General features: G+C 40.6%; 1 protein-coding gene across 11 annotated transcripts in view; it reads left to right on the top strand.

The window, feature by feature from the left end:
* The window catches only part of PHACTR4 (phosphatase and actin regulator 4), a 109,476-nt gene that overhangs the window by 19,283 nt on the left and 72,916 nt on the right, over positions 1–17,277 (top strand). For 5 of the 11 annotated variants that reach the window (XM_061390858.1, XM_061390850.1, XM_061390823.1 and 2 more), the window contains one exon: positions 5,970–6,023. Coding sequence is in view for 9 of the 11 variants with exons in the window: in XM_061390780.1 (XP_061246764.1) it covers positions 5,970–6,023 (54 nt within the window). In the remaining 2 variants the exon portion in view is untranslated. Of the gene's footprint in view, positions 1–3,929; positions 4,049–5,969; positions 6,024–17,277 lie in introns of those variants that run through there. The other 6 variants (XM_061390804.1, XM_061390832.1, XM_061390796.1 and 3 more) reach the window with 3 other exon arrangements.

Raw genomic sequence — 17,277 nt, 5'->3', positions numbered from 1 at the left:
TTGTCAGCTGGCTATGAGGGCCCCCTCAGTGGCCAAAGGTATATATTAAGGCAGGGGCACTTTGCAGCAGTGGTAGATGATACGAGGGTTTGGGCTGTCTGCTCATGCGCATGACTTCTGGTCCTACTTGCGCTTGATACTGGATGTATCACCTTCACCTAAAGGCTGGATTATTGCTGGACCCAACCAACCTTACGACTTGGTATATCCCATAGAATCTAGGTCATGGTGGGTGATTGTGGATGAATGGTCAACTTGGTATCACATCATCAGGTGTTCTATATCTGCTGATTAATAAACTCTCCTGCAGAACAACTGGATTCTGAAGGCAGGGCTGGGCCTCAGCTTTGCTAGTCCCTGCCCCCACCTCACCCAGCCTGGACACAGCTTCTCATGCATTGAGAGCTCATTCTGTGCTGATCGACTTAGCAGGTAAAGAATTCACCTGCCAATGCAGGAGACATAGGTTTGACCCCTCGGTTAAGAAAATCACCTGGAGAAGGAAATAGCAACCCATTCCAGTATTTTTGCCTGGGAAATCCCATGGACAGAGGAGCCTGATGGGCTACAATCCATGGGGTCGCACAACTTAGAGTCGGGCACAACTTAGCAACTAAACTACCACCACCATTAATATAGTAGGTCAGTGTGATATTTTTCAGGAAGTCCATATTGTCATAGGACTGGACTATATGAGATGGTGGCAAAATTGACATAGTCCTGGAAAAGTATGGTGTAATCCATTCCATGTGAATTGTTTTTGATCCTGCTTCCTTGGGAGGAGTAAGAGAAAAAGACTTAATCCTTCCATGTTTGTCTGCTTACTTTGCTTGTGGCTGTGTTAATCGGCTCTAGCAATGATACCGCATCTGGCATGGCAGCTGCAGTTGTGGCTGCTATTAGATTTTGTGATAATCTCCTACCTTCCTGCAGGATGTGTCTGGTTCCTGCAGAACCCACATGGTAAACCCTGCATCCTGTAGGAGTACAGCACTAATATCTGTCATCTCCCCTCCCTTGCGCCTAGAATACAATATTGTCTTCTTTTGTATGTATTATCTTGGAAAGTGGGATGGGGCACCCACTTTTAGAGACTTTCTTCCACTTGGCCTTTCCCAGTATAATAACTCTTATCCCTTAGGCCAAGGACTAACTAATTTCCAAGCGTGTCTATTTTAGTATACATTTGGGGTCCAGGGAAATGACCACCAGGAGGTCCACACACCCAGCGGGTTCATTGTGAACTGGATCTTAGGCAGGACTCGTTTATTTCCTGGTCCTCCTAAGTGCATGATACTTCCAGACTCCAGATGTTGATGTCAACCTTCCCTTAGAAAGTTAGCATTCCTGTTTATGCAGTTCACAATTGCCTGAGTAAACCACCATAGACAGAGCTGACAGCATTATTTGTGTGCTGGGTACTCCTGGATTGAGAATGGTCAAGAGAAACTGCCCATCAGAAGTGCCATAGCACTCCTAGCCTGAGCAGGGAAAGGATGGCCAGGTGGGGCCAGAGGGAGGGGCCAAGAGACCCCTCCTGGAAAGAAAGGAAGAGGTGGACTGAGTGTGAACTGAGGCTTCAAGCACATGCTTCATTTTCACTATCAGATTTCACTATGGAACTGAAATTCAGAGATAAAATTATTAAGGATTTTAAGATAGTGACAAAGTGTGTTAGTCGCTCAGTCGTGTCCAACTCTTTGAGACCCCATGGACTGTAGCCCAGCAGGCTGCTCTGTTCATGAGATTCTCCAGGCAAGCCATTCCCTTCTCCAGAGCATCTTCCCAACTCAGGGATCAAACCTGGGTCTCCTGCATTGCAGGCAGATTCCTTATCATCTGAGCTACAGGGAAGATCTGAAGTCACTCAGTCATGTCTGACTCTTTGCAACCCCACGGACTATACAGTCCATGGAATTCTTGAGGCCACAATACTGGAGACTGCAGAGCGTTAAACTTCAAATGCAGAAACCTTCTTAGTGGAGTCCATGAGACCTATAGCATATGGGTCTCTTAGGCCGTTGGAGAAGGGAATGGCAACCGCCTCCAGTATTCTTGCCTGGAGAATCCCATGGACAGAGGAGCCTGACGGGCTACAATCTGTGGGGTCACAAAGAGTTGGACACAACTGAGCGACTAACACTACTCTTAGGCCATAGGTTTCTTAGGGAATTTTTATACTTGCTTTGGTGTTACAAGTTCTTTTCTCTTGGGTACCTGGCCTGCTTCAGTCATAGGGGTCAGAATCCGAAACTGGTTCAGGTTCAGCAATAGGGCACTGATTCTGATTTTTCTTTTTTTAATTGAGGCAACTGCCCTCAGCATCCTGATCTTCCATCCCTGATTTCTTTTGATGTGACAGATAGAGAAGTGCTTTTATTAACTGCTAGTCTATTTTGCTTCTAGTGATGTCAGGCTTTATTAACTATCTCCATAAGTCTGTGAGTCAGATCCCTTTGACTGCCACCCTGACTTTGGTGATCCTTATAGTAATTGTGTCCATCTTCAAACATTAAGTACCATGGCCTGGTCTCCTTTGTTTTAGGATCATGTCATCACCATTGCTATCAGTGGCATTAGTTTTATACCAAACTCTTAGGGAGGACAGCTTTGAAACTTCAAGTAACATAATACTTGGATGGATTTTCTGACCATTTCAGCAAGCCGGCTTCATTATGTGAGCCTCTTAATCCCTTCCTCCCCTGTCTGCCTGTGCAGTTTTGGCATTGCTATTTATCATGGGCCATGGCTTTTCCAGCTTTTAGGAACCATCCTAGTGGTAAGTTCATACCATATTCTGAGATTTTTGCCAGGGTGTTAGATCTTCTGTCTTTGGAGAGTGATCAGGAACCTTATGTTCTGGTTCTCACATTCAAGCCCCCTCAGAATTCACATTCACTCTCACTTGGCCCCTGTTGGGTGCATGCTGGCTAAGTCTTGCATCGCCCTTGGGTTGTAGTTCCTTTCAGACCTTATGAGGCATAGCACATCTGGACCGGGTTATGTTGTGACCTACTATAAGTTAAAGGCCTCCTACCTAGGAGGCATGGGGGTGGCAGGTGCTGAGGAGACGTTGTTTACTGGGCAGGGTGGGAAGGTTATTTTCAGGTGAGCGGAGAGCACCAGATCATATAGGGATGATGGGCCCCTTTTGTTGTTTCAGGGGACACTTTCACATTCAAAATTTTGGAGGGGCATCAACTCCACTATCTCCATCTCGTGTGTTAAGAGTCTCATTCTTTCCCAGTCAGGACCCTGATATTGGCATAGCATACCTCCCTTGGCCGAGAGTTAACCTTCTGTGCTGCTGGGCTACACAGCACCTGTTGATTAACTCCTGGGCCTGGTTTCTAGCTTCTTCTCTCCTGCTGCTGCCACAGAAAACAGCTTCTTTGTAAATTAAAGAGCTTCTTTGTAAAAGGTCCTGTGGCCTTCATATTTGATTTTCTTATTTCTTTTTACTTACTTATTTCTTTATTTAAGGAACACCACAGGACTTTGGTAAACTCCGGGAGTTGATGATGGACAGGGAGGCCTGGCGTGCCATGATTCATGGGGTCGCAAAGAGTCGGACACGACTGAGCGACTGAACTGAACTGAACTGAACAGGACTTATGGGAGTTTAGCCCTCCAACCAGGACTTGAACCAAGGCCGTGCTGGAAAGTGAAAGTCACTCAGTCGTGTCCGACTCTTTGTGACCCCATGGACTATAGCCTGTCAGGCTCCTCTGTCCGTGGAATTCTCAGGTCAGAACACTGGAATGGGTAGTCATTCCTTTCTCCAGGGATCTTCCCAACCCAGGGATTGAACCCAGGTCTCCCGCATTGCAGGCAGATTCTTTATCAGCTGAGCTAGACCACCAGCAAATTCCCCATAGTTGACTTTCAATTCACTGTTAATCACTCAGCTTTTTGTTGTCTTTTTCTAGAGCATCAGTTGCTGCTACTGCTGCTAAGTCACTTCAGTCGTGTCTGACTCTGTGTGACCCCATAGACGGAAGCCCACCAGGCTCCCCGTTCCTGGGATTCTCCAGGCAAGAACACTGGAGTGGGTTGCCATTTCCTTCTCCAATGCACGAATGTGAAAAGTGAAAGTGAAGTTGCTCAGTTGTATCCAACTCTTAGCGACCCCATGGACTGCAGCCTACCAGGCTTCTCTGTCCATGGGATTTTCCAGGCAAGAGTACTGGAGTGGGGTGCCATCGCCTTCTCCGAGAGGATCAGTAGAGTTTAGCAATAGCCATCAGTTTAGTTCAGTGCAGTTAGTTGCTCAGTCATGTCCACTTTGTGATCCCATGGCCTGCAGTACACCAGGTCTCCCTGTCCATCACCAACTCCCGGAGCTTGTTTAAGCTCATGTCCATCAACCACCTGATGATGGTGGTTGGTGATGCCATCCAACCACCTCATCCTCTGTTATCCCCTTCTCCTCCTGCCTTCAGTCTTTCCCAGCATCAGGGTCTTTTCAAATGAGTCAGTTCTTTGCATCAGGTGTTTGAAGTATTGGAGCTTCAGCATCAGTCCTTCCAATGAATATTCGGGGTTGATTTCCTTTAGGATTGACTGGTTTGATCTCCTTGCGGTCCAAGGGACTCTCAAGAGTCTTCTCCAACACCACAGTTCAAAAGCATTAAGTCTTTGGTGTTCAGCTTTCTTTATGGTCCAACTCTCACATCCGTACATGATTATTGGAAAAACCATAGCTTTGACTAGAGGGATCTTTGTCAGCAATTCAATTACATTATCATTATAATTATTATTTCCCCCTTACTCTTCAGGTGTCTCATAAATCCAATCAACTAGAGCATTCTGTCCACAGATAGATCATCACTCTTCACCACTAGTGAAAGTTTAACTGGACCAGCACCTTGTGCAAGGGATTATTTCTGTTACACCTACCACTGAGTAGTCCTCAGTGCCAGCTAGTCTGTGAGTGATTCAACTCCAAAACCCTGTCACACTCCTAATTTTCTCAAATCACTGCTGGCCCCAATTGTTAGTTGTATTCACTTAAAAGCAGACTATAGATTGAAGTCTAGTATTCAAATTGTTAACTAATAAGTACTCTTGGGATCAAAGCTTTGAAAGAGATAAAAAGCAAGATTGAGCAGATTTGGTCCTTGTTTTGATTAAGGGTGAGGGATGTTGAATATCTATACTTACTCAACTTTTTTCAAAACTTTTTTTGTTTTGTTTTCACATTTGAGCATTCTTAACTTACTAAACTACTTTCTACTTTCTTCAGGCAAAACCAATTCCTTCATTCTATGATATCCTCATATTCTTTCCCAGATATTTATGTGAGTTTTGTGGGGTTTATTTGTTTGTTTTTTGCATAAACGCTTCACTTTTGGACTTCCTGGTTGTGGAGTGGTTGAGAGTCTGCCTGCAAGTGCAGGGGACGGGGGTTTGATCCCTGGGCCGGGAGGATTCCATGTGCCGCGAGGGTACTAAGCTTGTGCGCCACAACTACTGAGCCCATGCTCTAAAGCCTGTGCTCTGCTACAAGAGAAGCCACCGTGGTGAGAAGCCTGCACACTGCAACCAAAGAGAAACCCATGAAGCAGCCAAAAATTAAATAATTTTTAAAAAGAAACTTGGCCTTTTCCCGCTGCTCTCTATTCCTCCCTCTCTTCCTTCTCCCCCTCCTCACCCCTCCCTTTTTCTCTTTGTCCCCCTTCCTAAAAATTTTTTCTTAACTTGCCTTTTTCCCTTACGCTCTGGTAATATTCAGGATGGAGATTAGAAAGGGAACTTATTTGAGGAAACTGAGGATGTTGTATATTTTTAAATGAAAATTAGCCTTGAATGTTTTATGGTATTTTTATGTGTATGTATCTCAACTCCCTTAAACTAAATCCCAGTTTAAACTATAATCAATGTAACTTAATTGGGTTTATTTTTTAAGGAATATAAAAGGTGATGGATATTATGTTTTAAGTATATCATTTGCCTTTTTCTCTCTTTAGAAACTGTTTGTCACCTTCCTAAACTGGTTAATAGTGGCATGGAAGATCCATTTGGTAAGTATCACCTGCATTTTTCTTAGTAAATGATATTTGTGTTTTATCCTTACCTCCATTAAAGCTTTGAGAATAAAATGACTTTTTTTCATGTTTATTGTGCTAAACTCTCTATCAGTTCTCAAACTTTTTGACCTCAGCATCTGTTTATACTCTTATGTATAATTGAGGGCCCCAAAGAGTTTTGTTTGTATAACATATATCTATTTATATTTACTATATTAAAATTAAAATGGAGATGTTTTTAGAATATTAATTCATTTAAAAATAATATTAATAAACCATTCATATGTTACATAAATAAAAAATTTTAATGAAAAATAACTCCCCAAATAAAAAAGATTAACAAGAAGAGTGGCATTGTTTTATATTTTTGCAAATCTCTTTAGTGTCTAGTTTAATAGAAGACAGCTGAATTCATGTATTGGCTTCCTGCATTTAATTTATTTTGTTGTCACATACCCGGCAGAGTTTGGAGAACTGACTGTACAGTTTGGAGCTAATGAGAGTGAAAAGGCATATAACATTTTTGTATTATAAAAAATAATTCTGACATTGCTGTGAGGCACTCAGACTTTGAGATCTAGGTGCCCTAGAATGTTAGTTACTTCAAATAAAGCAAAGAACCATTTGACAAGTTAAAATAAGTTTTAAATTCTGTAACTAGCAACTAGTGACTAGCCAAGTCACTTCAGTCATATCCAACTCTTTGCAATTCTATGGACTGTAGCCCTCCAGGTTCCTCTGTCTGTAGGATTCTGTAGGCAAGAATACTGGAGTGGGTTGCCATGCCCTTCTCCAGGGGATCTTCCCCACCCAGGGATCAAACCCGCGTCTTTTAAGTTTCCTGCATTGCAAGGTGGATTCTTTACCACTAGCACCACCTAAGAGAGTATAAATCTAGATACACAAAGGTTTTATATTTACCTTTTTGACTAAAATGTCAGTCACTGTATACTCAACTCTGTTTTCCTATTGAAAACAAAGAGAGGTACTGTCTGGGATAATTAGTGGATCATTTTGAACATTTGTGCCTTGGGGTGTTTATTGAAGCTTTATGAAAACTATTGATGTCTGTTTAGTATCCTTAAGGTTACCTCCATGCTTTAAAAAGTGTCTCTGTAGGAGAGAAATGGTATTACTACCATGCTTTATAATTCTCTAGGATGAGACACCTTAGCTGTTTTCCAGGCTTTTAAATATTAAGCCACTCAGCTTGCCTACATGTTACTGGAAATACTTTTAGAAGTTTGTGATGTGGTCATCTAGAAAGCCCTTTGGGGGAAACGTCATAGTTCCAGTGTCATTGCCATACAGCTTCATTAGAATTCTTGAGGCATAGCTGAAATGAGCCTTCTATTCTTTTTTACTTCTCCCAGATACCGTTGAGAACTTTAAAAGCAAAGATGATGGGTAAAAACTTTAAAAGGAGCCTTTCCATTATCTTAGGTTGCAGGCAACTTTGTAGTTTTATGTATTTAATTTTAAAATATTTATTTATTTATTTGCCTGCATTGGGTCTTAGTTGCGGTGAGCAAGTCGGATCTTAGTTGTGGTGCATGGGGCTCAGTAGTTAGAGTGCAGATACAGTTTTTGGGGTTTAACACATTGTATATCCCTAAATTTACATTAATCGCTATGCTAATGAGTATGTAAAACATTCTTGCACATTGATGAATATTATACCTCACTCCATTAAAAGTATAACAGCTAAAAAAGAAAAAAAAACAAATCCAAACTATACACTGGGAAGACTAGTTAGGAAATACTTTCTACTTAAAATATGCACCACTGGTAGTCCAGTGGTTAAGAATCCGGCTTCCAATGCAGGGGACTTGGATTTGATCCCTGGTCCTTGGGAACTAAGATCCTATGTGCCTGGAAGCTTACAACCAAGCCTGCACACTGCAGCTGCTGAGCCCTCGCGCACTGGATCCCACATGCCACAACCGGAGAGGAGCCTGCCTACCACAACCAGAAGCCTGAGAACTGCAACTAAGAGCCGGTACACCCAAAGATAAATAAGAAGAAAGAAATAAAAATAAAACACGCATCAGCAGAAAAAAAGCAACCAGAGACAGTTTTCCTTGATTAACCTCAGCCTGCTAGAGGCAGGTTTTGATTTGAACATTTTGTGATTCTTCACCACATGGGAAAACATCTGAATCTCATTTTATGGCAGTGTAATTTTTGAAGTGCGTGCTCAGTTAACTTCAGTCGTGTCCGACTCTTTTCAGCCCATGGACTGTAACCCAGCAGGCTCCTCTCTCCATGGGAATTCTCCAGGCAGGAATACCAGACTGGGATGCCATGCCCTCCTCCCGGGCATCTTCCCAACCCAGGGATTGAACCTGCATCTCTTATGTCTCCTGCATTGGCAGGCGGATTCTTTACCACTAGCACCGTCTGGGAAGCCCATAACTTGAAATAGTATAGTTAAAGTGTTCCAGAATAGAATAGTTTCTATTCTATTCACACATATTGAAGCAAAACTTCACTGTTGTGTCCGACTCTTTTGCAGCCCCATGGGCTGTGGGCTCCTCTGTCCATGGGATTTCCCTGGTGAGAATACTGGAGTGGGTTGCCGTTTCCTTCTCCAGGGGCTCTTCCCGACCCTGCACCCTCTGCGTTGGCAGGTGGATTCTTTACCGCTGGGCCACCAGGGAAGCCCACAGTTACCATAGATGACTGAAATTAGGCTCTTTGGGCTCCTGGTACAATTAAGTAATCAGACCGTTGAGATTAATAGCTGTTGTCTTGTTTTGAGAAGACTGCTGTTTTAAACCTTGTCAGATCAGAATTTCTCCTCTGATTTTAATGATCCTAAATGGCTTCTTTAGGACTTTGGCTTTTTTTCACTCTGAAGTGTACATTACATGTAGCTCATCAGTGAAATTCTTAGTTTGAACAGTAGAGGGCAGTTAGTACTTTTTTCATAAATTTGTAGCTTCTGGGGTGTTATTTATGAACAATTCGGTAAATTGAGTTGATATATTAATAGTTGCCTGGTGACAAATCCTAAAGAACATGTCCATATGATAAACTAGTGTAACATAGGGCAATTCCAAAGGCTTTTATGGGGAATATTTTTTTTCCCCTTGAGTGACCTCTTTACCTCACCTAATTTAAGCATATCATAAATAGACTTTAATCTCAGTAAACTTACTATTAAACTAATTAAATTCAACTTAAAATTAAATGTAACTTAAATTTGGGCTCCCTTGGTGACTTAGCGGTAAAGACTCTGCCTGCCAATGCAGGAGACCCTGGGTCAGGAAGATGCCCTGGCGAAGGAAATGGCAATCCACTCCAGTATTCTTGCCAGGGAAATCCCCTCAAGAGAGGAGCCTATAGTCCATGGAGGTCACAAAAGAGTCAGACATGGCTTAGCGACTAAACAACAATAACTTAAATTTACTGCTGCTGCTGCTGCTAAGTCGCTTCAGTCGTGTCCGACTCTGTGCGACCCCATAGACAGCAGCCCACCAGGCCCCCCGTCCCTGGGATTCTCCAGGCAAGAACACTGGAGTGGGCTGCCATTTCCTTCTTCAATGCACGAAAGTGAAAAGTGAAAGGGAAGTCGCTCAGTTGTGTCCGACTCTTCTCGACCCCATGGACTGCAGCCTACCAGGCTCCTCCGTCCATGGGATTTTCCAGGCAAGAGTACTGGAGTGGGGTGCCATTGCCTTCTCTGTTAAATTTACTAGAGAATTCCAAAGGGGAAGTTGCTATGAAAGTTTTACTTGGCTACTAGTCAGTTGAAATGTAAATTAATATGTGCTTTTGATCACTAATATGAGAAAAGGTTTGTCTTCTGTGCTAGTGAGAGGATTTTTTTCCCCTTCTATTTTTTTATTTTTTTAATTTAATTTGGTTATATTCCCTGCATTGTACAGTATATCCTTGAGCTTATTTTTATAGAATAGTTTGTAGGGTTTTTTTAATTGCTCACAAAATGTATGTATGATAAGAATTTGGTTTACTGGTTACGGTCTACTCAGTGCCATTGACAAAGAGTAAGAATTCTGAATGCAAAATGAGTTTGTTTCTAAGAAGATGGAGCCTTTAAAAGATGGTTGAGAACTTTGTTACAGTTAGATTAACTAACAGTTATGTAGATATATTGAAAAAGAATCATTTGTTGCATTCTGAAAATTAAAGTGAGAGATTTAGTGGGACAGACCTAAGGCCTCTAGGACATTTGTTACTTACATGGACAGATGTTTACACAGTTTATTATATTTTAAAATTACATTTGTTAATACCACCACTGGTCTCAGTGCAAAGTCTTTAGGTATTGGGAAGTTGGCAAGCTCACTGTAATAGGTACGTTTTCCAAAATTCAAATTTTCTCTTGAAAGCTTGGTGTACCTCACTGGCAACAAGTACTGTCAGTTTTACTTAGAGTGACAGATTCCATTCCTTTTTAAGAAAATATCTGTGCAACGTCTAAGCTTGAACAACATAGTTTTTCATGTAATCTTTCCAATAAAAATGGTATTTCATGAAAAAAATGACTAGTTTGGCTTGCAATTCAATTATACAAGTGCCTTTTGTGAAGGTGACCATTGTATTTATCATTTCATCATGCAAAGCTGTAAAAAGACATATAGAAGGCTTGAGATTTATTAAACTAATAATAGTTTTTACAAATTATCAAGGATTTTATTTCTTAAATTTTCATTATTTTTAACTATAACCGTACAGTGGTGAAGATTATGCGTCCTGCTGCAGTTTGGCGCCACTGCCTTGATCTGGTGAAGGTACCAGCAGTTTTGCTTGCCATTGCTTTTGTACCCTCAGTACAAGTGTCAGCACAGTGAAAAATGCACCTCATTCTTTACTATTGTTAAGTAGATCATTGTACCTCTTGGGTCCTAAAAGGATCTTGGGGACACCCCAGGCATCAGTGGGCCACACTTGCTTCAGATTCCTAATTTTCACAGCATCCCTTCTGTGGAAGTCATGGACAGAGTCAAGACTTAGTCCTGGAAATTGTTTTGGGCAAGGCTTCAGTCTTGGACACTTGGCAGAAGAATAATGGTCAAAGGGAATGAGCAACTCTGTGGTCTCTCCTAAGTTGATCATGACCTGCTTGCAGCTTTTGGTGCTGCTGCTGCTAAGTCGCTTCAGTCATGTCTGACTCTGTCGATCCCATAGATAGCAGCCCACCAGGCTCCTCCATCCCTGGGATTCTCCAGGCAAGAATACTGGGTTGCCATTTCCTTCTACGACCTGCAGCTTTTAGGAATAGGTTAAAGAACACTTCTGTAGGATGAAATGAGTCTTCTGATTTCATCAGGAAGCTCAGTATTTTGAGAAGAAATTCACCAGCATTTAGTCAAGACCAGCTCACCTGAGCATTATCTTCCTTAAAAAAGAGAATAAACAGCAGCAGAGATCTTGGTATGACAGCCTTCAGTATGTCTGTTGGGGCACACTGCTCCAATATGGACATGTGTCCCTGTGTGTGGTACACAGCTGTCATCCTGGGGTATCCTTATTCACCTGGGAACTCTGTTTCTCTCCTGTATTGACTCTTTTGTTTCCTAAATCCCATGTCTTCCTCTTTCTTGATTGCCAATAACTACTTGGTGATGGACCTCATGAAATAGTTCTCTAATTTTCATGTCTTTTTTTCTCTAGCTCTTGAAAGATTTCTTCATCTTTATATTCTATTAAATTTTTCTTTTATACTATTATGTTTTTAATTTCTAGGAGATTTCTTTTATGCTCTGAATATTTCTGTCATAATATTCTTTATTGTTTTCAACAGATTTACTTTGCCCTGCATAGGTTCTTTTCCTCCAAAGTTGCTTTCCTTTGTTTTGATCTCATGTGGAGTTTTCTTCTGAAGTCTAGTAATAATTAGCTGAGCTTATGATTAAGAGTGGTCAGTGAGCTTTAAATTAGCTCTAAGTGCATAGGCTGGTGGCCTTTGGGCCTTACTGTAGGGTGAGCTTCTTGTCCCTATTGTTGAGGAAAGTGAAAATGAAAATGAAAGTCACTCAGTTGTGTCCAACTCTTTACAACCCCATGGACTATACAGTCCATGGAATTCTCCAGGCCAGAATACTGGAGTGGGTAACCTTTCCCTTCTCCAGGGGATCTAACCTACTCAGGAATCCAACTAGGATCTCCTGCATTGCAAGTGGATTCTTTACCAGCTGAGCTATCTAGCTCAGTTGATTATTGAGGAATATCTCTTTTTATCAGTTCAGAGAGTGGAGTCTTCTCAGCACTTGATGGTGAGGGGTGACTGGGAGGGTTGCTGCAATCAGTATTCATTATGTTCACTCAATTGCCCTCAGTTTTCCATGCTCTGTTCCCATCATCTTTTGAGTCCCCCAGTCCAGAGACTATTTAGTTTTATCCCTTCCAGAAAACAAGTCGCCAGAGTTCTGCCAGAATTCATATGGGACAGACATTCAGGATCATGGAATGGGGAAGGTGATAAAGGAATCAAACAGCTTTTACCCTAAATCTCCTTATGTTAGTCCCTTTTCTTTCAAAGGGACCTGTGGTGGAGTACAGTGAGAGTATTAACTGTCAGCTTACATTGGTTTAAGCTACTAGTGGTTTGTTGTTTTTTTTTTTTAAAGTAAGGGCTACACTGTACATAAGTGCTGGGGGAAGGAAGAGCCCAAAGAAGATATGTGTACAGTTTGAGCTAATGTGATGCTTCTACCCACTGCTTTTTAAAAAGCTTCTTTTTTTCTGCTTCTGCTTTCTTTCTCCTCCCTTCGCAAATGTTTGTGGGTTAGCAGTCATTCTTCTAATAGCAGACCCAGGAGGAGGAGAGGATCTGTGTATACTAAATTGACTTCTCAAAATGTTTTAAATTTTCTAACAACTTCATTAAGTTTCTGTATACCCTCTCTTCCACAGAAGTGAGCACAGTTCGTTGAAAAAAGTTTTTGGTGGTGTTTGATGAAATAATTATTTAATGAGAAAAATTGTTGGTGTGAAGCCTGAGTTTAAAGCTAGTTTCAAAAGCTTTCATTCATATGCATGGTATTCAGGGAACAGATTGAACAGATTTACAAGGTAATAGCTCCTTTTGATTAGAGTTTGTATCATATAGGAAATATGAGAATCAGTTTTTTGAAGCAGAAAACAGAAACCATATCCTAAACAAACTTAAAGTCAATTATTCCTATTCTAAATCTGAATTTATAAATTATTACTATGTTTTAAAGGGGGTTTTCCTAACCTTTCAAGGACATTTGTTGAGGAGCCATGCTCAAGACTAATGCATTTCACTTCAGTTCATGGGAAAATTTTTTGTGATATTATCATGTTGTTACCACTTGAAGCTCAAAATGTGCTAATAACACAGTCCTTTCCTCCCTTCTCTTTAAGAATGAAGGATAAAATACAAACTTAATTAGTTTTGAGATTCTTAAGGTGTAGGAGGTAAATGCCTCTGGAATGAAACAATGCCAAAAATGACATTAATTCTATTTTTCTCCCTCCTGTCGTGTTCAGTAGAAATTTAATATAGCATTATTATAAAATTAAGTATCTTCTGTCATATTATTTCCTGATAAGAGTATAAACTTATGGAGGGCAAGATCTTTTTACTGTTCTATCCCACTGCTCAATAGTATTCATCTGTATTTCTTATAGTGGTTTTAAATTTTCAGCATGAAATAGAATTGATGAACTTAAGGGAAATAGAGTACGTAGAACCTAAGTTTGAAGTAGAACACTATGGATGTTAATAACACAGATGCCCTATTTTTTTCTGTCAGTAGAAAAAGAGCCATCTCTGTAGTAAGGCCAGCCGAAAAGTAGTGATGCTGACTTTCTGGACCATCTCCCATATCCTCTCACCACTTTTCATCACTTCTGGCCACTGCTTACTCCCTAGAAAATTACAGAAAGTGTAATAGGTGGACTAAATGTGTAGGTGATTTTCCATCTGAATTTATTTCTGCATACTGAGCACTTTATCAGTGTGTCTTGGACACTACATAGGCAATGATTATAAGAATGAAAATTAAAAGGGAGGGATCGTGGGAATTCCCCAGCGTCCAGTGGTTAAGACTCAGAGCTTTCACTACCTTGGGCTGGAGTTCAGTCCCTGATCAGGGCACTAAGATCCCCCAGACTGTGTAGCGTGGCAAAAAAAAAGGGGGGGGAGGATAGGAAGGATGGATGGTTTTCAGTTAACATTTTGTATATTCCTGTATGGTTTGCAAATGTATTTTGTTTTTTAACATAGAAAAGGATTTTATCTGGATTGAAGGGTTATTGGCATTTTAGTTCTTTCTTTATATTTCTCTGTTAAAAATTAAGATATATAAAAGAAAGAGAATAAATTTTATATGCAGTAAAATTACCTTTTAAAGTATGTAATAGTGCTGTTTGACAAACATAAAATCGTGTAACTACCACCACAATCAAGATGTAGAGTATTTCCTTCATTGCCAAAAGTCCCCTGCTTACCTTTTATAATCAGAATTATACAATAGTAGCCTTTGTCTGGTGTTTCCGCTTGGCATAAAGCTGTCAAGATTCATAGATATTGTTGCTTGTATCAGTAGTTCATTCCTTTCATACCTTTTCCAGAATGTAACAACATTGGAATCATATAGTAGCTTTTTCATATGGTTTTTTCAGATTGACTTCTGTCATTTAGTGGTATGCATTTATGGCTCCTCCAATGTCTTTTTGTGACTTGATAGCTCTTTCCTTTTTAGCACTAAAAAATAATCCTTTATTTGGATGTATTGTGATTTATTTATCCTTTTACCTACTGAAGAGCATCAGTTTGCTTCCGGTTATGGCAGTTATGAATAAAGTTGGTATAAACATCTGTGTGTAGTTTTTGTATGGACATTAGTTTTCAGTTATTTGGGTAAATACCAAGGGGTACCATACTTAAATGTATAAGAGTATGTTTAGTTTTTTAAAGAAACTCCCAGGACTTCCATGGTAGGCCAGTGGTAAAGAATCCACCTGCCAATGCAGAGGACATGGGTTCAATCCCTGGTCCGAGAAGATTCCATGTGCCATGGGGTAACTACACCGGTGTGTCACAACTGCTGAAGCCCCCGCACCGTAGAGCCTGTGTCCCTCAGTAAGAGAAGCCAGCACTATGAGAAGCCTGTGCACTGCAATTAGCGAGTAGCCTGTGCACTGCAATTAGCGAGTAGCCTGTGGTCGCCGAAACTAGAGAAAGCCTGTGCACAGCAACAAAGATCCAGCACAACCAAAATACATAAATATAATACCCCATATTCTCTTCCTGAGTGGCTGTCCCATTTGGCATTCCCATCAGCAGTGAATGAGTTCCTGTTGCTCCATACCTTCACCAGCATTTGGTGCTGTCCGTGTTCTGGATTTTGGCCAGTCTAATAATTAATAGGTGTATGGTGGTATCTCATTGTGATTTTAATATGCAGTTCCCTCATGAGTAATAATATTGAGTAATTTTTCATATGTTTATTTGCCATTCATATCTTTTCTTTGATGAAATATCTGTTCAAATCTTGGTCTTTTTAACAATTGGCTTATTTTTTTGAGTTGTGAATGTTTTTTACATGGCTCACATATAAATTCTTTATGTGTTATTACAAATGTCTTTTCCCAGCCTGTGGTTTCTCTTATTAGCAGATGTTTTACTTTGATGAAGTCCAGTTTTTTTTTTGTTTTTTCTTTTTAAGGTTACTGTTCTTGTCTTCTAAGAAATCTTTATTTAACTCAAGATTAGAAAGGTATTTTTGTTTTTCCTTCAAAATGTTTTGCAGTTTTGGGTTTTACATTTAGGGCAGTGGTTCTTTTTGAGTTAACTTTTAGATATGGTATGAAGTTGAAAATACTCTTCATTGTCCCCTGAATACTTTGACACCTTTCTTAATAAATTCCTGATGAAATAGGTAATTTTCTAGGGAAATACAGTTTGCCAAAGTGACTCAATATATGAAAATCCCATATAGACTAATAGGCATGATAAAAAAGGTAAAACACAGTGGGTTTTATGGACAATTTCATTCATATTTTGGAGAAGCAGACAGTTAAAATGCTATATCAACCACAGTAGAGAAAAAGATAGATCATATACCCAGTAAAATAAAATTAGAAAAAAAAAATCAAATAAATAAAATTGAAAAAAAATGTATTATCAAAAAAAAAAAAAAAGACTCCATGCTCCCAATGCAGGGGGCCCAGGTTCGATCCCTGGTTGGGGACCTAGATCCCACATGCTGCAGTGAAAGCTCCTACACACGGCAACTAAGACCTGGCACAGCTAAATAAAGAAATAAAATTTAAAAAAAAATAGCAAGCACATTTTTTACTCAATTTTTTTCTTTCTTTTTTTTACTCAATTGATTTTAAAATCGGTAACATTCAGTTCAGTTCATTCGCTCAGTCATGTCCGACTCTTTGCGACCCCATGAACTGCAGCATGCTAGGCCTCCCTGTCCATCACCAACTCCCGGAGTTCACCCAAACCCATGTCCATCAAGTCGGTGATGCCATCCAGCCATCTCATCCTCTGTCATCCCCTTCTCCTCCTGCCCCCAATCCCTCCTAGCATCAGAGTCTTTTCCAATGAGTCAGCTCTTTGCATGAGGTGGCCAAAGTATTGGAGTTTCAACTTCAGCATCAGTCCTTCCAATGAATACCCAGGACTGATCTCCTTTAGAATGGACTGGTTGGATCTCCTTGCAGTCCAAGAGACTCTCAAGAGTCTTCTCCAACACCACAGTTCAAAAGCATCAATTCTTCAGCACTCAGCTTTCTTCACAGTCCAACTCTCACATCCATACATGACCACTGGGAAAACCCATAGCCTTGACTAGATGGACCTTTGTTGGCAAAATAATGTCCCTGCTTTTTACTATGTTATCTAGGTTGGTCATAACTTTCCTTCCAAGGAGTAAGCATCTTTTAATTTCATGGCTGCAATCACCATCTGCAGTGATTTTGGAGCCCCAAAAAATAAAGCCTGACACTGCTTCCACTGTTTCCCCATCTACTTCCCACAAAGTGATGGGATCAGATGCCATGATCTTCGTTTTCTGAATGTTGAGCGTTAAGCCAACCTTTTCACTCTCCTCTTTCACTTTCATCAAGAGGCTTTTTAGTTCCTCTTCACTTTCTGCCACAAGGGTGGTGTCATCTGCATATCTGAGGTTATTGATATTTCTCCTGGCAATCTTGATTCCAGCTTGTGCTTCTTCCAGCCCAGCGTTTCTCATGATGTACTCTGCATATAAGTTAAATAAGCAGGGTAACAATATAC

Source organism: Bos javanicus, chromosome 2 (assembly GCF_032452875.1).
Source record: "Bos javanicus breed banteng chromosome 2, ARS-OSU_banteng_1.0, whole genome shotgun sequence".
Taxonomy (NCBI): Eukaryota; Metazoa; Chordata; class Mammalia; order Artiodactyla; family Bovidae; genus Bos; species Bos javanicus.
This window is presented reverse-complemented; position numbering and strand designations above follow the sequence as displayed.